General features: G+C 42.1%; 1 protein-coding gene across 1 annotated transcript; it reads right to left on the bottom strand.

Moving 5' to 3' along the window:
- Nucleotides 1-415: 415 nt before the first annotated feature.
- On the bottom strand, nucleotides 416-27,606 carry LOC139366018 (BTB/POZ domain-containing protein KCTD8-like). The gene is made up of 2 exons (XM_071103097.1): nucleotides 26,651-27,606; nucleotides 416-1,014 (listed from the first exon to the last, which is right to left on the bottom strand). Exons 1-2 carry the CDS (start codon nucleotides 27,471-27,473, stop codon nucleotides 515-517), a joined length of 1,323 nt encoding a protein of 440 aa, XP_070959198.1. The 5' UTR covers nucleotides 27,474-27,606; the 3' UTR covers nucleotides 416-514.
- Between the last annotated feature and the right edge of the window lie 135 nt (nucleotides 27,607-27,741).

The following is a 27,741-nucleotide window of genomic DNA, read 5'->3' as shown; positions in this document are numbered from 1 at the left end:
TTCACATGTCGAACACATATAATTCTCTCTCTGTAGATAATTCAATAAATTGTAATTAAGTCTTTAGTGGTATACAGTATATCAATTTTTTCTTATTCGTTAACAACATTCATCTACATTCACAACTATGTGAATCCATTCCAAAGGGAGGGCAGTGGGAATGTCACTGAAGGTGTCAAAGAAAGAAATTAGCCAAAATACTTTTCACATAGTCACACAGTTTTTACTTTTGAGGCTTGTATGAGAAATCTACATTGCAATTTAGAATTTAAGAGACAACATACCAGAAAAGGGGATATCCGCTGTGCTTATTTTAACATGCCCCTGAAATGCATGTGCTTACCAACCTGGCCTCCCTTCACAAAAACAACAGTTGGTTGATGATCCTTTTAACTTAATTTGTACTGTCAGACATTTTAGAGGAATCATAGCACTTAAAACCAGACAAAATGGAGGGAATCCAAACAAAGATGGCTACCACATGTGGAATGGGGATGGGAATAGAAAGTGGCCCCTATAGACCGTACTTTTGGAGTAGTTCGGACTGCCACTGCCTCTTGCGCTCAGGGAAAGCCTGTGGGATTTTGATGTTGTTAAAGTCCTGGATGCACTGCTTCATCTCTTCCTCTGCACTGGGTCTCTCCGTGTTCTTCTTCCTACTCAGGCCGCCCTCACGCCCCATCAGCGACTGGAAGAGCTCGCTGTTGCGTCGCTTATCCGGCAGCTGCATCCACTGCACTGACGAGCCCTTCTTGGAGGGTCGCCCCAGGGTGAGAGTGCTGGGCTGCCGGGAGACGGACTGGAGGGCTCCACAGGGGGCCACGGATCCCCCGCCGCCTCCCCCACCCAGGTTGGGACCATCCTGGGGTGAGGTGGCCTCGGAGTGGGTCTCGGAGCTGGAGGTGGAGAGCTCGTTGAGGGACGTGCCGCTCTCGCTGCCCTTGTCAGTGCCCAGTTTGTCCTGCTTGCGCTCCTCACAGTCTTGCTTGGGGGAGACGGTCTTGAATGCCGGCCCTGCCAAACAAACAGCAGAGAAACAAGGTCAGTCACATCTTGAGACACCGAGTGGGAGCACATGTGTATGACATGCTGCTGTTTTCCCCTAATTTCTCCATGAGTGCCCACAGCTTTTCCACTTATTTGAACTATTACAATACAGTAGAATACAATACAGTACATGCACACCTGATTCATCTTGTTAATTTGTTGACCAGTTGAATCAGGTGTGCTACAGTATTACTGGAATAGATCAAATAAGTGGAACAGCTGTGGCTAAACCATGATAGGTTAAGGAAACACTGTCAGAAATGCAGCTATCCAAGGTCTTGACTATTTGGCATACATTCTATCTATGCACAATCTTTCATATTTTCCATAAACTACTTAAATCAATGTATGCAAATACATTTCAGAAAAAAAAGATCTGAGTGAGAGACAAAAATAGTGAGACACAGACATGACTGTACGACGTAGATAAAAGTATCCCCCAAAATACCTCCTCTGCTATCTGAGAAAAATACATGATTGTACGATGTAGCTGCAGTGTCCCCCATAATACATCCTCTGCTATCTGAGAAAAATACATGATTGTACGATGTAGCTGCAGTGTCCCCCATAATACATCCTCTGCTATCTGAGAAAAATACATGATTGTACGATGTAGCTGCAGTGTCCCCCATAATACATCCTCTGCTATCTGAGAAAGAGACATGATTGTACGATGTAGCTGCAAAGTGTCCCCCATAATACATCCTCTGCTCTCTGAGAAACAGACATGATTGTACGATGTAGCTGCAGTGTCCCCCATAATACATCCTCTGCTATCTGAGAAAGAGACATGATTGTACGATGTAGCTGCAAAGTGTCCCCCATAATACATCCTCTGCTATCTGAGAAACAGACATGATTGTACGATGTAGCTGCAAAGTGTCCTCCATAATACATCCTCTGCTCTCTGAGAAACAGACATGATTGTACGATGTAGCTGCAAAGTGTCCCCCACAATACATCCTCTGCTATCTGAGAAAGAGACATGATTGTACGATGTAGCTGCAAAGTGTCCCCCATAATACATCCTCTGCTCTCTGAGAAACAGACATGATTGTACGATGTAGCTGCAAAGTGTCCCCCATAATACATCCTCTGCTATCTGAGAAAGAGACATGATTGTACGATGTAGCTGCAAAGTGTCCCCCATAATACATCCTCTGCTATCTGAGAAACAGACATGATTGTACGATGTAGCTGCAAAGTGTCCCCCATAACACATCCTCTGCTATCTGAGAAAGAGACATGATTGTACGATGTAGCTGCAAAGTGTCCTCCATAATACATCCTCTGCTATCTGAGAAACAGACATGATTGTACGATGTAGCTGCAAAGTGTCCCATGGGGAAAAACAAAACAAACAAAAACATCCTCGATAGATTTCTCCACACAATAGTAGTCGTTATGGGGGACACTTTTCACAACTTTAGTGGGCTTTTGTGTTGGCTATCTTAAATCTTCCAGTCTTGCATTGTAAGAACATGAGATAATATGTGCCCATTCTTCCACTAATATTCTCATGTTACATAATTCACCCCCAAGGTAGAACAGTCAGAGTTGGAAACACGACCACAACAGTTAGTCAGGCAACAAGCTAATGTAATGAGAAATGCTCTTAGCTGAGCCAATCTCTCTCCCTCTCTCTCCGCACGCTGCAGACCCAAGGCATTAACAAGAACGGTTACAGTAAGAAGGCTAACGGCTCTCAGCACCCAGCATGAAATCCCTGTCAGTGGAGCACTAAAAAGTGCACCCAAGTGTTAAGTCAGTATGTTAAACTAAAAGGAGTTCAGCTGAGTTGCAAGCAGTGAGAGCAGTTGGCCTTTGCTCCCTGGCTGTGACAAACAGCTTCCTCAGCAACAACTGCTAAAGATTGAACCAGGAACTATGTTCTCCATCATTTGCAGTTACTCTATACTGCATGAATCAATTGATGCATTTTGAAGAAGTCAACCATTGAGGAAGGACCATTGCTTTAAAACCATTGAAGCATAGTACAGTGCATTGCAAAATAATTGCCTACCCATAGTACGTTGAAATGTTTTTGACCAAAACATCACAGTTGCAGAAAATAATAAATAGATAATGTCATGCAGCATTTTCATTGTCAGCTGATTATGCACTGTAATTTACTGTAAAAACATTGAAATACACATTTGTAGAAAATAAATAAATCACTTAAATAACATTGTTTGTTGTTTATTTTTCCTAAATAGTATCCGAGAGCTGCCCAGTTCTCCGGTTGGCCTGTCAATAAAACACTGCCTCTGATTGGTGATAAAATTGCAAGTTCCAGGTCTGAGGGTACCAGGAGTCCATTAGACCTCAGCAAGCACGCCCCTTACTGGGTTCTAAATCAGCTCAGCGTGACATAAGATTTGCCGGCTAGCTGACTACATAAGATGATCCTGGGAGCTAGAAATGAGCCACTCATTAATACTGTTGACTATTGATTGCCATACATAACCATACATACTTACTGCTTGTTAATGTGTTATAGGCCCCCAATGTAAACATCCATAAAGCCTTTATAACAGTTTTATAAGACATACCAGCATTTGACAACAGATGTGCCTGTCATCTATAGCACACATCATAACAAGCTTCATAACATCTTTTGCCATTGTTCATAATATTAATTCCAGCCTATGGAAGATAAATGTCTTATGTTGCTGCTATAAAGGCTTTATGAATGCATACATAGGGGGCCTATGAATCTCTGGTCCCACTTTGAAGGACGTTCAGCTTATAAAGGCTTCATAAAACCTTCCTAAGCACTACATAAATGTGCTGCAAAGCATCTATAACTGTATGTCATGCTTTATAAAGGGTTCATAGTCACATGACACCTAATCTCGTTCCCAGACACTTCTGCCCAAATGTGCGGAAGGTCTGGTTGACCAACACATCAAACAAGGTCTTCATGAGTTAGGGTTAGGTTTAAAATAACATTTTAAGAAGATAAATTGTTGAAGTGGGCAGGGTTTAGCAATAATTATGACTTTTTGACTGTGTTAAGTAGTGACAATGACAAATACTTTACTCAGTAAGGTCACTCCTACAGAATTCAATGGTCACTCTCACTATGGTCAACTTTGAATGGTTGATATCCAAGGCTTATAGTATCTACTGTGTGTGCAATAGCCTGGAGACGACGTTACACCAAGAAACACTTACCTTGATGAAGGCCCCTAATCTAAAATAATTTGTAAGTTTCTTCTGGAACCAAGTTACATGTTCCTCAGCACACAAACACGCACAAAACAAAAACGAGCCATACTGTGCACTACTGGACCCAGTCAGGTCTTTGACAACAATATAACAAGCCCTACCATGGAGTGTTGGACCCAGTCAGGTCTTTGACACAACAATATAACAAGCCACACCGTGGGGTCCTGGACCCAGTCAGGTCTTTGACACAACAATATAACAAGCCATACCGTGGGGTCCTGGGCCCAGACAGGTCTTTGACACATTCACCCACTCCCCCGCTGAAAGATCAGCCACAAACTGTTGGCACCATTGTTAACGGGTTGTAATCAAGCCCTGGTCTCCAGCATGGGAACAGCAGAGGAATACCTGGTGAGGTAGTCTCAGATTGGACTGTTCAAATCATCTTGGTTCTGAAACACACACATACACACACACACTTTGCAGGTCCATCAACCCATCTAAATACCTCTCACACACTACAGTAACCTGTTGATCATGAGAGAACCTTCAGAAATCAGCAGAACGTTAAAAGCCTATTTATCGACACTTTACGTGGTGTCCATTAATACTTTGTTTGAAATGAGACACATTCGGTCATTCATAACACATCCATAAAGATTCTATATCACGTGGCACTGTGCTTACTATAAAGTCTAAAGGAATTATCATTAACTGCTCAAATAAATAAATATTAAAGACCAGTTTAAACCATATTTCCTTTTATTTCTTTTTTTTTAAACAATACAAATACATTAAGTTTTAAAAAGTCCAGCAATGCAATTACATTGAATATTACACTGTGAATAGTGTAGCTTGTCCCTGAGCTGGCTGACAATTGGTTCTTGCTTCTCTGCCTGCTGGAGGTACTGCATGTTGGTTCCAACCTAACAACAAAGAAAGTTGTCAGGCCTGTTAGCTAGCTAGCAATTGCTGTGAAGTCACCGAAATGATTTGATCTAACGATTGAGGTAGCTTTGTAATCTAACTCAACGCATATAAATACTACAAACAAATTTAAATGACAACAAATAAAGGTTTATTTACTAGTTTGTCACTGTCCAGTGGCACCACAAGTGGGCATTTGATTTGCTAACTCATTATATGTGAGTTTACTGCGCTATCGAAACACCGCTAACCAAACAGGGCATGCACACTGAAACAAAGGCAGCTACAAGCAAAAATCAACGTTTCTTAGATTTTTCCCAGAACTCAAAAGTGGTCATCTGTTTTGATTTAAATATTGCTGTGAACACAGAAAATCCAAGAATATCCAAATATGTTGTTTTTCTATTAAAAAAAGTGTGAAAAAAATGGAAAAAACTGAAAATTCGAAACCTGGAAAAACAAAAGGAGAATATGGGAAAAAACGGAATTATGCAAAAGATAAATACAGATTTGAAAGGGCCCTACCAATGTTTTTTGCTGTGCATGACTGCACTTTAGAGTATGTGTCAAACTGCCGCGCAGCATTTTGTTGTAAGTTGAGGTCAAGTCCAATATTGACTATGCACCCAAGAGGGAAAGAGGTTGGGCCAACCTAGAAAGGGTTTAGAGTAATACAATTACATTTATCCAAATCGACTTACAGTCAAGGGTGCATACATTTTTACACATGGGTGGTCCCGGGAATCTAACCCACTATCCTGGTATTGCAATGCTTTACCAAGATGCATGACAAGGTAATAAATGCTTTGTGAAGCATCAGTTTAATATGATTTATAAAGCCTTTATTAAGCAGTGGGTTATGTCACATTTGACATTGATGGTTATGTCACACATTTATTCCACATTTATAAACCTTTTATAGAGCATGACCTACTGTACGGTTATAGATGCTTTGTAACACATTCATGTAGCACTTATGAAGGCTTCATGAAGCGTTTAAAACCTGAACGTCATTTAAAGCTGAACCAAATCTCGTAATGGTTACCAAAGCTTCATACTGTCGCGGCAGTTAGCGACTCCCACCAATTTAACACAGTGAAAGATGATTGACAGTAAGATGTGAGAGAGATGGATGGTTATCTTGCTGCAGCTTTCATTTTATAGGATGTTGTCAATCATGACAGTCTCTGAGATTGCCTATCAGAACATAACATCAGGTGGGCAGGCCTAGCTATTTCATCAACTGGATTCTTCTGCTGAAGCTGTTGCTATGGTCAAACGAGGAGTTTATTAGGCAAATGTCATCAGAGCTGGGCTAAAAATCAATCCCATTTTCACAGCAGGAAAATAGAAATGTTACTGAGCCTCATATTTCGCTAATTAGCTTAATTGTGATAAATTAGAGCATGTTTATGAGGTGAAATAACTAATGCTGACAGTAAAAGGGTGTCTTTTTGTAGCATAGGTATTTTGTGATGTCCCACAGAGCAGGTTTGTTGTAGAATGGTTTTGATTAAATACAACTCCTGGTTTTATAGCATCAGAACATGAGGCAGCATTTCAGCAATCCCAATTATGTCTGTGTACAGTATGTCTCAAATATTAAACATACAGAGATAACGCTACTACACCCCCGCTACCCACTGCACATCTAAACAAAAACAACACAACAATTATCTACATAAACAACAGCAGCGGTGGCTTGTGTTCAAATGTCAGCCACCCTTGGGGTTTGTGTGGGTCACAGCATGCCCATATTAGAAAACACATGCAGGCTGCGAATCAGTGATTTACCTCAAAGGCATCGTAATGCAAAGGCTTCCAATTTGGTTTACTATCTCACTAATAGGAACAGCAGCCCAGCTCCCAGGGACGCCACACATCATGGAATTCTGAGTGACTACAATTCACAAAGACTGCCTCTGCCACAGAAACGCATGACATAGTATTTAGATCCTAGATCACTCATCCCACAATGTAGTTTCTTTGTGTGGAGAGAGATGTTTCTACCTCAAGAAAAACTGGTAATTACAGCTCTCTTTTTCTCTGATACACACGCTAATGCAGGGGCTTTCTCCCCCCAAAAATTACTGTGGATTAAATTGTATCACAAGAACATAGAGGTAACTACCAAAATAAAGGGAACACCAAGTGTCTTAATAGGGTGTTCGGCCACCACGAGCTGCCAGAACAGCTTCAATGAGCCTTGGCAAAGATTCTACAAGTGGCCTTAAACCATGCCAGAAAATGCACCCCATTCCATAACATATACTTTGTATCCTTAATGTACTCAAGTCTTTCCTTTATCTTGGCAGTCAGCAGTATGCCTACAGTTGAGAAGGCTGCAATTTGGGAAGTAGGCAAGCCAAATATAGAACAGCTTGCTGTGTTGTGGCTATAGAGATATAATCCATAGAAGGATTTGTAACCTCTTACCCTGGCACATTGACTGTTAAACTCATGGGTACACGAGCAACGCCTGCCAGTCTTGATTTGAATGGGAACTGCCATCTATGGATTATATGTGTATGGTCGGTTGTGGCTGCAGTTTTCCTTTTGTAAATTTCTAAATACAATTGTGCGAAAAACATAGTTTTAAAAGCAAATGCTGCTGAATAGAGAAGACTAATAATCGAACCAATGGAAACAATTTTGAATCAACAGCAGTACTGTTTTTCAAAGTAGCTTATTTTGAGTTAGGCTATTGCCATGATGAGGACATCGGTGCCTATGGCTTCATCTTCATCATTAGGTGAGTCAGTGTGCCACCGGAAAATGTATTTAGTAGCCTACTCTATATACACTGCTCAAAAAAATAAAGGGAACACTTAAACAACACAATGTAACTCCAAGTCAATCACATCTCTGTGAAATCAAACTGTCCACTTAGGAAGCAACACTGATTGACAATAAATTTCACATGCTGTTGTGCAAATGGAATAGACAACAGGTGGAAATTATAGGCAATTAGCAAGACACCCCCAATAAAGGACTGGTTCTGCAGGTGGAGACCACAGACCACTTCTCAGTTCCCATGCTTCCTGGCTGATGTTTTGGGCACTTTTGAATGCTGGCGGTGCTTTCACTCTAGTGGTAGCATGAGACGGAGTCTACAACCCACACAAGTGGCTCAGGTAGTGCAGCTCATCCAGGATGGCACATCAATGCGAGCTGTGGCAAGAAGGTTTGCTGTGTCTGTCAGCGTAGTGTCCAGAGCATGGAGGCGCTACCAGGAGACAGGCCAGTACATCAGGAGACATGGAGGAGGCCATAGGAGGGCAACAACCCAGCAGCAGGACCGCTACCTCCGCCTTTGTGCAAGGTGGAGCAGGAGGAGCACTGCCAGAGCCCTGCAAAATGACCTCCAGCAGGCCACAAATGTGCATGTGTCTGCTCAAATGGTCAGAAACAGACTCCATGAGGGTGGTATGAGGGCCCGACGTCCACAGGTGGGGGTTGTGCTTACAGCCCAACACTGTGCAGGACGTTTGGCCTTTGCCAGAGAACACCAAGATTTGCAAATTCGCCACTGGCGCGCTGTGCTCTTCACAGATGAAAGCAGGTTCACACCGAGCACGTGACAGACGTGACAGAGTCTGGAGACACCGTGGAGAACGTTCTGCTGCCTGCAACATCCTCCAGCATGACCGGTTTGGCGGTGGGTCAGTCATGGTGTGGGGTGGCATTTCTTTGGGGGGGCCGCACAGCCCTCCATGTACTCGCCAGAGGTAGCCTGACTGCCATTAGGTACCGAGATGAGATCCTCAGACCCCTTGTGAGACCATATGCTGGTGTGGTTGGCCCTGGGTTCCTCCTAATGCAAGACAATGTTAGACCTCATGTGGCTGGAGTGTGTCAGCAGTTCCTGCAAGAGGAAGGCATTGATGCTATGGACTGGCCCGCCCGATCCCCAGACTTGAATCCAATTGAGCACATCTGGGACATCATGTCTCGCTCCATCCACCAACGCCACGTTGCACCACAGACTGTCCAGGAGTTGGTGGATGCTTTAGTCCAGGTCTGGGAGGAGATCCCTCAGGAGACCATCCACCACCTCATCAGGAGCATGCCCAGGTGTTGTAGGGAGGTCATACAGGCACGGGGAGGCCACACACACTACTGAGCCTCATTTTGACTTGTTTTAAGGACATTAAATCGAAGTTGGATCAGCCTGTAGTGTGGTTTTCCATTGATAATTTTTGTGTGATTTTGTCAGCACATTCAACTATGTAAAGAAAAAAGTATTTAATAAGAATATTTCATTCATTCAGATCTAGGATGTGTTATTTTAGTGTTCCCTTTATTTTTTTGAGCAGTGTATATACACTACCGTTCAAAAGTTTGGGGTCACTTAGAAATGTCCTTGTTTTTGAAAGAAAATCAATTGTTTTGTCCATTTACAATAACATCAAATTGATCAGAAATACAGTGTAGACATTGTTAATGTTGTAAATGACTATTGTAGCTGGAAAAGGTATATATTTTTATGGAATATCTACATAGGCATACAGAGGCCCATTATCAGCAACCATCACTCCTGTGTTCCAATGGCACGTTGTGTTGGCTAAGTTTACCATTTTAAAAAGGTCTAATTGAGCAATAGAAAAGCCTTGGCTAAGTTTACCATTTTAAAAAGGTCTAATTGAGCAATAGAAAACCCTTTTGCAATTATGGTAGCACAGCTGAAAACTGTTCTTCTGATTAAAAAAGCAATAAAACTGGCCTTCTTTTGACTTGTTGAGTATCAGCATTTGTGGGTTTGATTATAGGCTCAAAACGGCCAGAAACAAAAACCTTTCTTCTGAAACTTGTAAGTCTATTCTTGTTCTGAGAAATGAAGGCTATTCCATGCTAGAAATGGCCAAGAAACTGAAGATCCCGTACAACGCTGTGTACTACTCCCGTCACAGAACAGTGCAAACTGACTCTAACCAGAATAAAAAGAGGAATGGGAGGCCCCGGTGCACAACTGAGCAAGAGGACAAGTACATTAGAGTGTTTAGTTTGAGAAACAGGTGCCTCACAAGTCCACAACTGGCAGCTTCATTAAATAGTACCCGCAAAAAACACCAGTCTCAACGTCAACAGTGAAGATGCGACTCCGCAATGCTGGCCTTCTAGGCAGAGTTACAAAGAAAAAGCCAGAGGAACTCTGTCTAGAAGTCCAGCATCCCGGAGTTGACTCTTCACTGTTAATGTTGAGTTTCAGAAGAAAATTATTTGTTTCTGCTCATTTTGAGCCTGTAATCGAATCCACAAATGCTGACACTCCAGATACTCAACTAGTCTAAAGAAGGCCAGTTTAATTTATTCTTTAATAATCAGCAGCACAGTTTTCAGCTGTGCTACCATAATTGCAAAAGGGTTTTCTATTGATCAAATAGACCTTTTAAAATTATAAACTTGGATTAGCTAACGTGCCACTGGAACACAGGAGTGATGGTTGCTGAATATGGGCCTCTGTACAACTATGTAGATATTCCACAAAAAAATCAGCCGTTTTCAGCTACAATAGTCATTTACAACATTAACAATGTCTCCACTGTATTTCTGACCAATTTTATGTTGATTTTTTACAGCTGATTTTTAATGGAATATCTACATAGACGTACAGAGGCCCATTATCAGCAACCATCACTCCTGTGTTCCAGTGGCACGTTAGCTAATCCAAGTTAATCATAATATACCCCCCAAAAATTGGACCCTGCTAAAATAGGTTCCCCATATGCAGGGTTGGGGAGTAACGGATTACATGTAATGGAATGCAAAAAAACGGTAACTGTAATCCGTTAAATTACCAGCTAAAATATTGTAATCAGATTACAGATATTTTTTTTAAACTAAATGATTACTTTGAGGATTACTTTTAAATTCCGATTTTTTTTTTTATTACCCTTCTCTGTTTTCTCAATGACATTCAAATCAGCATTCAAAAAAGGCGCAAGTTTAAGTTTGTTCCAACTGAGCGAGTCTGACCACAAGTCAGGGACCACTATGATGACACACCAAATGTGTTTGATGGATCACAGGACAAGAGCAGGTATAGGCTTTTGTAGGCTACAGTCCAAGCTATGTCTTCCAATGGTGCGAATGCTGTCGGCATCCAAAGATTATCCAATTTGAATAAACACTTAGAGGTAAGGATGACAGCAGTGGTTTAGTCTACGGCGACAGGGATATCACTTATTATTGATATCTACATAGTGCATTAATGTGAATCACACTGCTGATCTTTCATTTCGCTTTTTGCGCCTTACAGATTGTGGTTGTAATCTAAAAGTAACGGAATGTAATCAGATTACGTTACTGAGTTTGGGTAATCCAAAAGTTACGTTACCAATTACAATTTTGGACAGGTAACTGTAACGAATTTATAAATTGTAACGTTTATAAAGTAATCTACCCAACCCTGCCCATATGTGGAAATCCTACAAACGCATCTGCTCAACTATAGCCTATGGCACATGGTTAATCTCTCTCTCTCAGCAATTTTTAAATTGAATCGAATCGTTGCCAGATTTGGTTTTACCGTCTTTCTCTGCTCTCACTGGTACCAACGGGAAAATAATACAATAGACTGCAGAGAGGGTCAGTCGATGTAGAACGTTCCCTGGGCCTTTAAAAAAGCAGAGAATGTTCTGTCCCACTATCTCCCATCTGATGTGAAAATAGAGCATAAATAACTTACTCTCAATGCTTAGACAACTAAAGTCAAGCTAATAGAGTGTCCAGTAGAGTTAGAGAGCCAGTACATCAGAGGAGAAAATGCAACTCCATTAGACTAATAGCATGTCATAAGAGGAGTAAGGCCCTCCCTTTGAGTTCTTCTTCACCTCTTCCATCTTGTTTGACAAAGGCTTCGTCAGAAATGGCACCCTATGCCCTATGTGTAGCCCATAGGGCCCCTGTCAAAAGTAGTCCACTATGTAGGGAATAGGAAGCCATTTGGGTGACATACAAAATTATCCCTTCAGAAAATGTGCCGTCCTCGCTTTTCAATAGGGACAAGTGGAGTTCAGGTGAATAGAGAAATCAAGGTTTACTACCTCACTAAGAGAAAGCCTCTATTACTGTACAGCCAAGCAGTCATCAATGGGCTTTTGTGTGGGATGGTTCTTGAAGGATCTTGGCACACTCTCTGAAGCAGATGGTAGTCTATCTCGATAAGGCTTAGGGATGCTGTTCAATCAAAACCACATTACAGTATTAAATCAGGAACATACCGTGAGTGTTAACATACCGTCATATAACTCAAATAAAAATGCAGAATGGTTTGTGGTACTGTAATTAATAGCAAGTAGAGCACTCTACGGTAGATGTTCCAGTTTTCTGAACAAGAGTAGTATGTGCATAGGCAGTAGTGTTATTGGATAGCAGCTATTGTGATTCAAGTTTTTATTAAATGATTGTTTTACCTACTGGCTACTGTGGTTGAATGCACCTCTGGATAAGAGCATCTGCTAAATGACTGAAGTGTAAAATAAAAGATAGGGCATGTAATCAAAGACGCATAGATATTTCTGTAGCAGGTTTGATAAAACTCAGCCATAAGAATAATATTTTGGGCCAACTGACACATTTTAGCTACTTCTGTAACACTTGATATGTTTGCATGTGGCTTTCCTAACACTGTCAATAAGGTAATACAACACCTTGGTAAAGCTTGCATAACACATAGTAAAACCTAATAACACTACCACAACCAATGAAAACAATTATTCAACTGTTTATTTAGTCTTATGCTTTAGGACATAGGGTTATCTTAATAGGAAAGGACAGCTGTCATGTCAATCAGAACAGTGTTGCAGCAATACGTACAAAACCACACCTAAATCAAAGTGTCCGAGATTCACATCCAAGGACAAACTGGTGATCTACTATTGTCCAATCTCAACCCTCCCAATAGAGGGTCTTGTTTCCTATAGCTCTCCCATATAACTCCCTGCTGAGTCTTCGTGTTTCAGATCGATTCTCTGGGACAGTCTTTGTCAGGGTTGCGCAATAATCATTGAGCCCTGGGGACAGTGGAGACAGGCTAACCAGGTGGGTATCAGTCAGTATTGAAATAGGACAACTGATGCCACCGCCCTTCTCCGATGACATTGGGACATTGAGAATGTAAAGGACATAAAAATAAAATGGTAGGCCAATTTGTTTTGTAACTTTGAGGAACAGCACTGACTCAGCTAATTATGGGCCAAAGGTAGATAAAAGGTTGGTGAAAGGTTTGCTAATCACATAAGTACAATAATACAAGTCCGTGATTCATAGTACAGATGTAGGATCTTAATTTGATCCCTTTTGTTACTGAGAATTTTACTGCACAGCGGGAAATGCAAACTTGTAGTATATTCTAGGTTTAAAAAGTCTTCTAAAGTTTGTAATTTCCACTTTAAAATGTCATTCTTGATTTGAATATAATGCATATAATACTTGATTTGCATATAATGACAGCATGATTCCTTGGTTAAGAAGCACTTGACACTTTAAAAACCTTTCAGACCAGCTTCTACAAATGGACACCGCATCCAAAAATAGCCCCGGTGACAAGTGAGATATGCGAGAAAGCACACCAACGGCTAAGCAAGACATCTATTATCTAATCAAGTGTTGAACAAATCATTATATAAGTGCTCCCGATAACGCTTCATTGAGTGCACAGCTAAGAAATGGAGGCAAATTACAGTACTTGTAGATGTGCGCTAAGAATGAAAGGTGCAATTATGTTGAAAAGCCAGTGGTGAATCTTAATAAGAAGGTAGGAAAGCTTAGCTGAATGCTCTCAGTACAACAGTTGGCCATCCTGAGAGATGTAAAATAATAATAATAATAATCTCTCAAGCAAATAGTGAAGTGAAAAAGGAAAAGCACATAATTTGAATGCAATTCCCTATTCGACACTGGCCAGCAGCAGACACCCCTGCAGCCAACTGCTGGCTTGACTCTGAAGGTAAGCAGGGTTCGATCCTGGTCGGTCCCTGGATGCTGCTGGAACTAGTGTTGGAGGGCCAGTAGAAGGCACTCTTTCCTCAGATAAAAAAAAAGATCACAATGTCCCAGGGCAGTGATTGGGGACATTGCTCTGTGTAGGGTGTTGTCTTTCAGATGGGAAGTTAAAGGAGTGTCCTGACTCTCTTTGGTCACTAAAGATCCCATGGCACTTATCGTAAGAGTAGGAGCGTTAACCACTGGCTAAATTCCCAATCTGACCCTCATACCATCATGGCCACCTAATCATCCCTAGCTTCCAATTAGCTTATTCATCTCCCCTCGTCTCCCCAGTAACTATTCCCTAGGTCGTTGCTGTAAATGAGAATGGGTTCTCAGTCAACTAAGGGTAAAATATGGGTTAAAATAAATAAAAAAATTGCGTTTGACATTTGGGATGAAGTGAATGTTTTGAAAGAAATATTGTGGATAATATATCACAGTAATTACATTTGCGTAATGGTTGAAATAAAGAGATATGACATGAAAAAATTGTAGATAACAGACTTCTATAGCAGGAATAAAGAACACAAATATAGAGATATAACGATTTTAAAGATGGTCAGAATGTTCAGTCCACCTGACTAATTCATTGAATAGAGGCAAAGTATCAAAAGGGCCTCATCTAGAGACTGAAAAAATGGAGCAGGTTTTGGCCTTTGTCAAGTGAAAAGGGATTTGAGAAAAGAAGGAGTTGAGTGTGATACCAATCTATAATTGAAATGCAGGTCTTCCTATCTCTCAGCGGGTGAGTTGGGGAAAGAAAGGAAGTGTATGGAATAAAAAAAAACGGATGAAGATTCTGTAGCGGTGATGGCCATGGGGAAATGGCTTTAGCCTAAACAGAGACAGAGCAGGAGCATGGCCAAGCCTTAGGGCACAACATACAGGTTGTTTCTGTACTTCAGCACAATAGACATTATGTTGAATACATGTCTGTCAGTGAAGACTGGTGTATTGAGGAAGAGGAGGATGGTTTTATCCTCCTATTTGAGAATTTGAATTTCACTTGCAGTACATTCTCAGCAAGGTGTTTCCAGACAGGTACTTTTTAAGTACTATGGTCCAACATTCATCTTACACAGATTAAAGACTAAAGCCGCCTGCAATCTGTAAATCAATGTGCACATGTACTCTGTAGTAGCAATGGCTATCGAAACAAGTTCAAATCCTGCTAGTAAACATCCAATTCCAATGAAAGCACTAATGTGTTCACGCATAGGCTCACAACCTGTGTTGTAGTGGAAGTCTGGGGGAGCAGATGGCCTCACAAGCTAGTATTCTCTCTGGGGGCAAAACAATGTCCTAGAAATAATGCACATGGAAATGGTGTAAACATATTGTGTTCACTCATGCTTCCCTCTCCTAATCTTGCACATGGAACATCCCCATCTGTGTCCATTTTCATGGTCCGGTAGAGTCCACAATGACTCTACTACTTGGTCATGACTACTTAAATTCCTGGTGTCTATCTGGACTTAAACGACAGGCAAAGTGGCTGCCGCCACTGTCATTATCTTTCAGGCGTGTTATCGGACAGCTTTCTGCCTAATTAATGAGACTTAGGCGGATAAAGACCATCGTAGTCGACTGGCATTTGCTTGATAAAAATCTCCAGCGCTTAAAATTAGAATTTGGTATTTCGTTGTTCAGCAAAATGGCAGCTCCGACACTTGTTTTGGTATGCAGCTGAGAACTCTCCTGTTGTTCTCTCTCTCAATTCCATGGTATAAACGATCCTATTGTTCTCCTTCTCTCTTTCAAGGACAATTCCAAAGGACAACAATAGCTAATCAAATGAGCTGTTGGGAATTGGGATTATTTGTTTTGCATGGAGAATCAACTACCTGTCTCAGAGCCTACCCTGAATGCTTATCTAAATTAATGAAAGGGATTGCAAGCCTTATTTAGTTGAGAAACCGCATTGCCACACAAAGCAGGAAAAACCCTGTTGGTTTGTTATCTACAGAAGACGGCCATATAATCTCATTCAACGCTTGGGAGAATGCATCATTCACTTCGCAATGTTGATGAGCGGGGGAAATGGTGTGAAGTTTAGGGAGTGAGCGAACGGAAGAGAAAGCCAACTTCCCACCCGGTGGCCTGCCCGCCTGTCACCTGACCTCAGACGAAATCCATCATTTGGCTAGTCGTGCCGGGAGTCCCACCACATTTGTCATTGTCCCAGGGTTGCATCTGTGACATTTAAACGATTACCCTCTCAATCAATAACGGTTATGTTGAAGAATGTCACTGCATAAAACAACCTTCTCTGTCATGCCTCTAGGTCGGTGTTTGTTGGCGTTTTGCTTGGCATGGCAGAAAAAAAATGAGTATCAAAATAAAATCTGCATGCAAATCGTACTGTGTCACGACAGTTCTAGGATGCGCTCTGCAAAACTCAGACCATAAGGCAATAGATTAACATTTTGGTTTTCTGTTTGTCTTAAATCGACTTAACAGTCCAAAATCACAGTTTGTAAGATGCTTTTAGACCCCAAAAGTAGTCTGCTGTCATGATGAACCCAGGTCCCATGCCATCGTGATGAACCCAGGTCCCATGCCATCGTGATGAACCCACATCCCACGTCATCATGACGAACCCACGTCATCATGACGAACCCAAGTCCCACGTCATCATGACGAACCCACGTCCCACACCATCGTGATGAACCCACGTCCCACGTCATCATGACGAACCCACGTCAAACACAATCATCACGAACCCACGTCCCACGCCATCATGACGAACCCACGTCCCACACCATCATGACGAACCCACGTCCCACACCATCATGACGAACCCACGTCACACACCATCATGATGAACCCACATCCCACACCATCATGATGAACCCAGGTCCCACACCATCATGATGAACCCACGTCCCACACCATCATGATGAACCCACGTCCCACACCATCAATAGTGTAGATGCAGCTATGCACCAAATAAAATCTGGAGATATGTGGTGCTCATCTTTTCCATTGATTTGGGGATTGAGCATATAGCTGAATCAACACAACACATGGCCTGGAACGTGGGCCTATCTCAAAATGTTTAAGGTCTGAAAACATCTGGTGCGTCATTCCTCCTTTAACTGACATCTCTGATGTGAGGGAATTATTTTTTCTTCTTGTTGAAACTTTGCTAGCAGACTCTTCAGGACTATGAATCAAACAAGAACTCTAACCACCCAAACTGTATTGAAAAGAAATGTGTTGAAGACATATCAATGATAAAATGTAGGACATTAATATAGCTGAAGAACATAGGCCTAATGTGCAGTACATATTTGAGAACAGATTTGAGAACTGTTCGCAGTGTTCAGTATATGTAGGGTTGTAGATAACAATGGGCTGTGATAGGGACCGACTAGGGGTTTTCACTCCCTGTATGTCCCTGGCAAAGATGTTTACCTCCTTAGAAGTAATTGAACATGATGATTTGTTGAGCAAAAGTGTGTGTGTGAGTGAGTGTGTGAGTGTGTGTGTGTGTGTGTGTGTGTGTGTGTGTGTGTGTGTGTGTGTGTGTGTGTGTGTGTGTGTGTGTGTGTGTGTGTGTGTGTGTGTGTGTGTGTGTGTGTGTGTGTGTGTGTGTGTGTATGTGTGTGTGTGTGTTCGTACGTGCAAAGTCTCTGTGAGATAGCAGAGTGTATGAGGAAAATCTACAACCAAATAAAGGGGAGCTAGACTAAACGGTTATGTCTGCAAAAAGATGAGCCTAAGATAATTGTCTTTAAAATTCCAAACCCTCATTGGTTTGAATGGTGTCAGCTATTTTTATATATTATTCTTTTGACCTTAATAACATCAATTGGGGTATTTAGAGTACTATATAGGTAGAGAACATAGAACAGAACGAGGCTATGTCAGTTACTAAATGTTGACAAAAATGCAGATAGAACCAAGCTCTTGAAAAGCCTATGCGTTTTATCTAAGAATACAATGTCAAGAATAAGTTTGCATTATGCTGGAGCATGGAACATGATTCAAAATAAAACAATATGGCACAAATATTGCAATACTGCACACAAAATATTGCACAATTTCACATATGTATTCTAGTTTATTGCCAACGTTTCTGTCTATTGACCTTCTTCAGACCAGAGACATCAATATTTTGGGCCTGAGAAACAAATTGTGAAATTGCTAAACCATAACAGCATGTATAATGTATTAATGCATGGTAAGGTGCTTGGAAAGGGACATGGTAAGAGTCATGGTAAGGGGCATGGTAAGAGTCATGGTAAGGGGCATGGTAAGGGGCATGGTAAGGGGCATGGTAAGGGGCATGGTAAGGGGCATGGTAAGGGACATGGTAAGAGTCATGGTAAGGGGAATGGTAAGAGTCATGGTAAGGGGCATGGTAAGAGTCATGGTAAGGGGCATGGTAAGAGTCATGGTAAGAGTCATGGTAAGGGGCATGGTAAGAGTCATGGTAAGGGGCATGGTAAGGGGCATGGTAAGGGGCATGGTAAGAGTCATGGTAAGGGGCATGGTAAGGGGCATGGTAAGAGTCATGGTAAGGGGCATGGTAAGAGGCATGGTAAGGGGCATGGTAAGGGACATGGTAAGGGACATGGTAAGGGACATGGTAAGGGACATGGTAAGGGGCATGGTAAGGAGCATGGTAAGGGGCATGGTAAGAGTCATGGTAAGGGGCATGGTAAGGGGCATGGTAAGAGTCATGGTAAGGGGCATGGTAAGGGACATGGTAAGAGTCATGGTAAGAGTCATGGTAAGGGGCATGGTAAGGGGCATGGTAAGAGTCATGGTAAGGGGCATGGTAAGAGTCATGGTAAGGGGCATGGTAAGGGGCATGGTAAGAGTCATGGTAAGGTGCATGGAAAGGGACATGGTAAGAGTCATGGTAAGAGTCATGGTAAGGGGTATGGTAAGGGGAATAGTAAGGGGAATAGTAAGGTGTTGCAGTCTGATTCAGGAATAAAGGTTACAAGTCTATAATGCCTGATTTGGGATGGATGTTTCAGTGTTGGAAAAAGCTTTCTTATTGAATGCTTTCAAGTCTGGTAAATGCTAAACTTAATGGTTTGGAAAATGTAAAGCTTTTAAAGCGATACTGCGATATTCTGGCAATTAAGCTTTTCTACTTACCTAGACTCAGATGAACTCTTGGATACTATTTGCATGTCTCTGGGTGCAGTACGAAGGAAGGTAGAGGTAGTTACACAAGGCCATGCTGACTAGTGTTAGCGAATGGACGTCCACAGGTACGGTGGGGTAAGCTAGAGGCTAGGTTGCCAGAATCTCGCAGTATCTCTTTAACATGGTTAAATGGAGCTGTTCGACATCATGGTCAATGCTTCCTAGTTTAATTTTACGTTTAGCGTACAAAACATGAAGAAGACCTGCTCTTTCCACATAGACTGACCAGGTGAAAGCTATGATCCCTTATTGATGTCACTTGTTAAATCCACTCCAATCAGAGTAGATGAAGGGGAGGAGACAGGTTAAATAAGGATTTTTAAGCCTTGAGACAATTGAGACATGGGGTGTGTATGTGTGCCATTCAAAGGGTGAATGGGCAAGACAAAATATTTAAATGCCTTTTAACAGGGTATGGTGGTAGGTGAACACACTGGTTTGTGTCAAGAACTGCAATGCTGCTGGGTTTTTCACACTCAACAATTTCCAGTGTGTATCGTGAGTGGTCCACCACCCAAAGGACATCCAGCCAACTTGACACAACTGTGGAAACATTGGAGTCAAAATGGGCCAACACCTTGTAGAGTCACTGCCCCAATGAATTGAGGCTGTTCTGGTGGCAAAAGGGGGTGCAACTCAATATTAGGAAGGTGTTCTTAATGTTTTGTATGGTCAGTATATATCTTAGACAATATTGTCTCTCTTGTCTTTTTAGACTTTTCTTGCCATTAAATGTCAAGCTGGAAATGGACCAATCACCACCTTTTCCATAAATGATCTATACAGAGCAAGTTTAGAGCTAATACAGTGCATTAGGAAAGTATTCAGGCTCCTTGACCTTTTCCACATTTTCTTATGTTACAGCCTTATTCTAAAATGGATTAAATTGTTTTTTCAATCTCATAATTCTACACACACCCCATAATGATGACTTAAAAACAGGTTTTTAGAAATGTTGGCAAAGTATTCAGACCCTTTACTCAGTACTTTGTTGAAGAAACTTTGCCAGCGTTTACAGCCTCAAGTCTTCTTGGGTATAATGCTACAAGCTTGGCACACCTGTATTTGGGGAGTTTTACCCATTCTTCTCTTTTGGGGAGTTTTTTCCATTCACCCACACCTTGTGGGTGGGGGCAATGGTTAAGAAAATGGAAGAAGACTAGTATTTTGTAGTAGAATTCCTCATTGTACAGTTTATAGGAATATTTCACGATGTTGCCAAAAATGTTTAAGACTTATTGTTTCCCTTCAATAAAATGCATTCAAAACGACTTTCTGCACATTTCTGCTACTTTCTTAGGCTATACAAGTGCTACAAAAAAAAATTATGTTTACACCTATGCCGTACCTTTAGCAATAATAATAATAATAATAATAAACCTCTACTTTAGTAAAGAAAACAATTATGTCAGATGTGTTGTAATAAAAATTCATGGTGTCCACTAATTAAATGCAGTCTTTCCGCATTGTGAAGAGGGAAAACCCAGATATTCACAACGTTTGTGATGAATGACAGGTTGTTTCTTCATGCAAAATAGATTTGGGGTTTAAAATTAAATTTAGCTGCTTCATTTTAGGGGTTTAGTGTAGGCTGATCATTGTTGTACCCTTAAGACAAGGGGAGTATACAGAATGTTAAGACTACACAAGGGTTAATGTGCCTTTTGGCAAACTTCAAGTGGGCTGTCATGGTCTGTCATATGTCTTTTACTGAGGAGTGGCTTCCATCTGGCCACTACCATAAAGGCCTGATTGGTGGAGTGCTGCAGAGATGGTTGTCTTGCTGGAAGGTTCTCCCATCGCCACAGAGAAACTCTAGAGCTCTGTCAGAGTGACCATCAGGTTATTGGTCACTTCCCTAATCAAGGCCCTTCTCCCACGATTGCTCGGTTTGGCCGGGCGGCCAGCTTTAGGAAGAGTCTTTGTGGTTCCAAACTTCTTCCATTTAAGAATGATAGAGGCCACTGTCACTGCACTGTCAACTGTTGGAGGCACACCTTTCCAAATAATGTCCAATAATTTGAATTTACTACAGGTGGACTCCAATCAAGTTATCGAAGCATCTCAAGGATGATCAATGGAAACAGGATGCAAATAGGATGCAAACAGGATGTAAATTAGATATCTCCGTTTTTTCAATTTTAGAATAAGGCTGCAACGTAAGAAAATTTTGAAAAAGTAAAGGGGTCTGAATACTTTCTGAATGTGCTGTATATCTGTGTTGAATTGGATATTGTAGTATAGAATACATTTGAAGCATAAATACGGTATATTACATGGTTAATAAAATATAAATATAATATAAATGATTCATTTTTATTACGCTATTGTTGTAATTTAATATTCTGTAACATGCCACTATGGTACCTATAGGCTTATCTAGCATTTTCTTGTCGTGAAAAGTGTATCAAATGATCTTTAGAACAACAACAGAATGCAATTAACACACATGTTGAGGAGTTAGCTGATCTTTAAGCATAATAGCAGCTCAATGCTCATACTGTATTCAACAGGGGGAAAATCTGCTTGTTATGGCAGTGATGTTCCAACATCGCACAGGAATTAAAGCTTGATCCCTCATAAATATCAATACAATGCCATGTTGCAGAGAAGCTAATGAATTATGCAAGACCCAAGCAAGATCACACAGGCGGATCACCTTCAGCAGAGAGAAGTGAGAAGTGTGTACAACACTGCCAACACGTCCATCGAGAGGAGGAAAAGTTTAGATGAAAATAACCCAATCGAAACAGCCTCCTCAACCTCTGAGCCAGACAGGCATTTGTCAGCGGCTACCGTTGACCTCGAGTTCCTCGGATGCACTTTTGCTTCGTCACCCCATCCATTACCCCCCTGCATATTCACACCCTCTAGCACTTTCAAAAGTGTTAAACAGTACCATGTGCCTTCACAGGGAGTGGGGTAAGATACATTGATATGTCAGATATGTTGCCCCCCACCAATGGAGTGTTCTCGCATACTCTCCATGTGTTATGTTGGCATCTGTGCTTCCTTCAAAATAAAACACCTCCCATGGAAGATTTTTAGACGATGCCTCTGAGCCCTCTCTGCCATATCTTGGCATGATAGAGCTACTTTTCACAAACTATCTTTTTTATTGAATGTTAGCAACGGTTTGGACTCATTCCCCATTGGTCTATTTCAAGAATTTTACTCCATAAAAAAATCTAACTGTGTATTCTGTTGTAAATGTAATTGATCTTGTACTGACTCCATTGCTTGAAAAGGAAACAAAATAATATCTTGGTGGTGTATTAACAAAACTGAAATATATTCTGTGCTTCTTCATCTCGTCTTAGAATGAACAGACAAAATCAAGCCTCCCCCTCTCCTGTCAAAGCCTTCACGTCCAAAGGGACTAAATTCTTCGTTACCAGCAGGGACATGTGACCGGGAGAGTGAAAAAGGGTGACAAGTCAGGGAGCAAAATGTCTTGAACTGTATACGGTCAATATATAGACTGGCCATTTTGTCTTCATTAACACCTGTGCAGGCATAGAAACACACATGCAGACTCAAAGACACACACACACACACACACCTATTTGTCATGATTTATTTGTATTGATTAGACTGTTCCAATCTGTTTAGATTTGCCTGACCTTATGCACTTCCTTGGTTGTTTCCCCCCCCATTTCATTCCCTATTCCCCAGACACACCTCACACCTCACCCCCAGACACACTATACCAAAACGTTGACTTTTCCACATTTTGTTAAGTTAATCTTATTCTAAAATGTATTAAATTGTTTTTTTCCCCCCTCATCAATCTACACACAATACCCCATAATGACAAAGCAAAAAATGTTTTTTATACATTTTTGCAAATGTTTTACAAATTAGAAAACAAAAATACCTTATTTACATACAGTGGCTTGCAAAAGTATTCACCCCCTTGGCATTTTTCCTATTGTGTTGCCTTAGAACCAGGAATTAAAATAGATTTTTTGGGGGTTTGTATCATTTTATTTACACAACATGGCTACCACTTTGAAGATGCAAAATATTTTATATTGTGAAACAAACCAGAAATAAGACAAAAAAAGTACAATTAAAGCAATTACAGCTACAAATCTCTTGGGGTATGTCTCTATAAGCTTGGCACATCTAGCCACTGGGATTTTTGCCCGTTCTTCAAGGCAAAACTGCTCCAGCTCCTTCAAGTTGGATGGTTTCTGCTGGTGTACAGCAATCTTTAAGTCATACCACAGATTCTCAATTGGATTGAGGTCTGGGCTTTGACTAGGCCATTCCAAGACATTTAAATGTTTCCCATTAAACTACTCGAGTGTTGCTTTAGGAGTATGCTTAAAGTCATTGTCCAACTGGAAGGTGAACATCTGTCCCAGTCTCAAATCTCTGGAAGACTGTAACAGGTTTCCCTCAAGAATTTCCCTGTATTTAGAGCCATCCATCATTCCTTCAAATCTGACCAGTTTCCCAGTCCTTGCCGATGAAACACAGCATGATGCTGCCACCACCATGCTTCACTGTGGGGATGGTATTCTCGGGGTCATGAGAGGTGTTGGGTTTACACCAGACACAGCGTTTTCCTTGATTGCCAAAAAGCTCAATTTTAGTCACATCTGACCTTTGTACCTTTTTCCATATGGTTGGGTAGTCTCCCACATGGCTTTTGGCGAACACCAAACATGTTTGCTTATTTTTTTTCTTTAAGCAATGTCTTTTTTTCTGGCCACTCTTTCGTAAAGCCCAGCTCTGTGGAGTGTACAGCTTAAAGTGATCATATGGTCAGATACTCCAATGTCCGCTGTGGAGCTTTGTAGCTCCTTCAGGGTTATCTTTGGTCTCTTTGTTGCCTCTCTGAGAAATGCCCTCCTTGCCTGTCCTGTGAGTTTTGTTGGGCAGCCCTCTCTTGGCAAGTTTGTTGTGGTGCCATATTTTTTATCAATGGATTTAATGATGTTCCGTGGGATGTTCAAAGTTTCGTATATGTTTTATAACCCAACACTGATTTGTACTTCTCCACAACTTTGTCCCTGACCTATTTGGAGAGCTTCATGGTGTCACTTGCTTGGTGGTTCCTCTTGCTTAGTGGTGTTGCAGACTCTGGGACCTTTCAGAACAGGTGTATATATACTGAGATCATGTGACAGATCACGTGACACTTAATTAAAGCCCACCTGTGTGCAATCTAACTAATTATGTGACTTCTGAAGGTAATTAGTTGCACCAGATCTTATTTCGGGGCTTCACAGCAAAGGGGGTGAATACGTATACACACACCACTTTTCCGTTTTTTTTTCATTCCACTTCACCAACTTGGACATTTTTTAAAATGTCCATTACATGAAATCCAAATAAAAATCCATTTAAATTACATGTTGTAATTCAACAAAATAGGAAAAGCTCCAAGGGGGATGAATATTTTTGCAAGTCCCTGTAACTATTCAGACCCTTTCCTATGAGATTCAAAATTGAGCTCAGGTGCATCCTGTTTCCATTGATCATTCTTGAGATGTTTCTACGACTTGATTGGAGTCCACTTGTGGTAAATTCAATTGATTGGACATGATTTGGAAAGGCACACACCTGTCTATATAAGGTCCCATGGTTGACAGTGCATGTCAGACTAAAATAAACAAGCCATGAGGTTGAAGGAATTGTCCGTAGAGCTCTGAGACAGGATTGTGTCGAGGCACAGATCTTGGGACAGGGACCAAAACATTTCTGCAGCATTGAAGGTCCCCAAGAACACATTGACATCCATAATTCTTAAATGGAAAAGTTTGGAACCCCCAAGACTCTTCCAAGAGATGACCGCAGTCAGGGAGGTGACCATGAACCTGATGGTCACTCTGACAGAGCTCCAGAGTTCCTTTGACCATGAACCTTCCAGCAGGACAACCATCTCTGCAGCACTCCACCAATCAGGCCTTTATGGTTGACTGGCCAGACGGAAGCAACTCCTCAGTAAAAGGCACATGACAGCCTGCTTGAAGTTTGCCAAAAGGCACCTAAATGACTCTCAGATCATGAAACAAGATTCTCTGGTCTAATGAAACCAAGATTGAACTCTTTGGCCTGAATGCCAAGCGTCATGCCTGGAGGAAACCTGGCACCATCCCTACAGTGAAGCATGGTGGTGATGGCAGCATCATACTGTGGGATGTTTTTCAGTGGCAGGGAGGGATAAACTAGTCAGGATCAAGGGAAAGATGAACAGAGCAAAGTGCAAAGAGATCCTTGATGAAAACCTCCTCCAGAGCTCTCAGGACCTCAGACTGGGGCAAAGATTCACTTTCCAACAGGACAATGACCCTAAGCACACAGCCAAGACAGCGCAGGATTGGCTTCGGGACAAGTCTCTGAATGTCATTGAGTGGCCCATCCAGAACCCGGACTTGAACCCGATCGAACATTCCTGGAGATACCTGAAAGTAGCTATGCAGCCACGCTCCCCATCCAACCTGACATAGCTTGAGGGGATCTGCAGAAAAGAATGGGAGAATCTCCCCAAATACAGCTGTGCCAAGCTTGTAACATCATACCCAAGAAAACTCGAGGCTGTCAAATTGCTGCCGAAGGCATATCAAAAAAGTACTGATTATAGGGTTTAGTTTAAAATGTTTAATAGATTTACAGAAATTTCTAAAAACCTTTTTTTGCTTGTCATGGGGTATTGTGTATAGATTGATGAGGAGAAAAAAATAACAATTGAATCCATTTCAGAATAAGGTTGTAACGTACCAAAATGTGGAAAAAGTCAAGGGGTCTGAATACTTTCCAAATGCACTGTATCTACAGCCCTCAAGAAGTTTTTGGTCCTTCAATCATTCTTCTTACAATGAAACTGTATGTTACTCTCACACACCTTTCCATTTAATCTATTCTCTCTTTTACCTACCTGCTGTGATTTGGAAAACATTTCCAACTGATGAGAGAACCAGGGAGGGTGGGGCAGTCCCACATTCTTTACGTAATTTATGAGCTTTATTGAAGAGATAGAACAGTGTTTGAAAGACGGGGAAGGGTGAGTCAAAGGGCAGTGGGCCCGTGTTCAAACCCATGCTGACTCTAGCATCCATGTTTGCCGGGGTCAGGGGCCGTCATTGCTGGACCACACAGGAAGGGTATTCTCAAGGAAAGTGCAGAAGCTGGTAATGGGATTACTTTGAACCACAGAGCGTGAAGACTATTATTTACCTTCAATAGCATGTACAATCCAAGTCAGAAAAGGTAGGCAATTCGTTCAATCTTTCCAAATGTAAAGAAAAATGTTACACAATACTTCTAAAACCTGAGAAAACATGTTGGACCCACCTATCCAATATGTATGTTAATGAATGGGTGAGAAGTCACTTACTGAAGAAGATGTACTCCGTGTAGCTGCTCCAGATTTTGTCGTCCCTGTACTGGTTGACAAAAGCGGCTGTTCCCGTGGAGTTACACGCCACCATTGTAAAGCCCACCTCAGAAAGCCGGTCAAATGCCTGCTCCAGGTAGGTGAACTTGAGGTAAAACCGCGAAGTGTACTTCTCCGGCGGCCTGTCGGGGTCCCGGCTCTCGTTCAGTGTTTCCCCAAACACCTCTTTGGCCAGGGCGATGCGTCCGCACACCATGATCCGTGCCACGCGTCGGAACTTGGCGTCGGCTTGGTTGTCTCGCACTGTAGTGTAGGAGCCCCTGTAGCCGATGGTGATGAACCCTGACCTCTTGTCTGAGGAAGTCGAGGTTCGACCTGTGGGGTACTCGCTGCTTTGCGAGCTCTCCTCGATGTCGCTGTGGCAGCCCTCATCGTTCATGGAGCCCTGCTTGGAACCTACGCGGGGCCCCAGGAGGCGCAGCAGCTCGCCCAGCTGGAAGTGCTCAGCCTCCCGCTGCAGACGCTCGCGCTCGGGAAAGTGGTCGGGCAGCACCAGCTGGCGGTCTCGCAGGAAGTCCAGCACGTAGCGGAACAGGAAGCCATCGCGGTCGATGAAGAATCGACCTCGGCTGTCCCTCGGCAGCTCCAGCGGTGGGCACCGGGCGAACATGGCATGCAGGGTGGTGTCGGGCACACTGACCAGGGTAGAGCGCTTGGTGACGTACACCTGGCCACCCACATTTAGCTCCACCACCTCTGGGTTCGGGGGCGGGGCCGGGGCGGACACCTCGGTGATGGGCAGAATGGTTTCCTTCATGGCCATGGTCCCGTAGTTCCACCAGGTTATAGAGCGAAATCAAACACCTCCCCTTCCAAACTCATTAAGGTATAGATCCTCTCAAACAAGCTCAGTGAAGAGCAAGAGAAGAAAAAGGTCCCAAAAGAATCAACAGCGGTCACCAAGGAGTTCACAGCATAGCCGGTGCTGAAGTTTGAAAGAGACAGAGGACTACATCCCTGCTGTTAGAATTAGCTGAGGAGAGAGAGAGAGAGAGAGAGAGAGAGAGAGAGAGAGAGAGAGAGAGAGAGAA

Source organism: Oncorhynchus clarkii, chromosome 14 (genome assembly GCF_045791955.1).
Source record: "Oncorhynchus clarkii lewisi isolate Uvic-CL-2024 chromosome 14, UVic_Ocla_1.0, whole genome shotgun sequence".
Classification (NCBI taxonomy): domain Eukaryota; kingdom Metazoa; phylum Chordata; class Actinopteri; order Salmoniformes; family Salmonidae; genus Oncorhynchus; species Oncorhynchus clarkii.
This window is presented reverse-complemented; position numbering and strand designations above follow the sequence as displayed.

Excerpts from the sequence above, each read along its gene's own strand:
- LOC139366018 (XM_071103097.1), bottom strand. The coding sequence starts at position 27,473 with ATGGCCATGAAGGAAACCATTCTGCCCATCACCGAGGTGTCCGCCCCG. Across the intron at positions 1,015-26,650 it reads CACGGAGTACATCTTCTTCA|GGCCGGCATTCAAGACCGTC; the intron begins GTAAGTGACTTC and ends TTTGTTTGGCAG.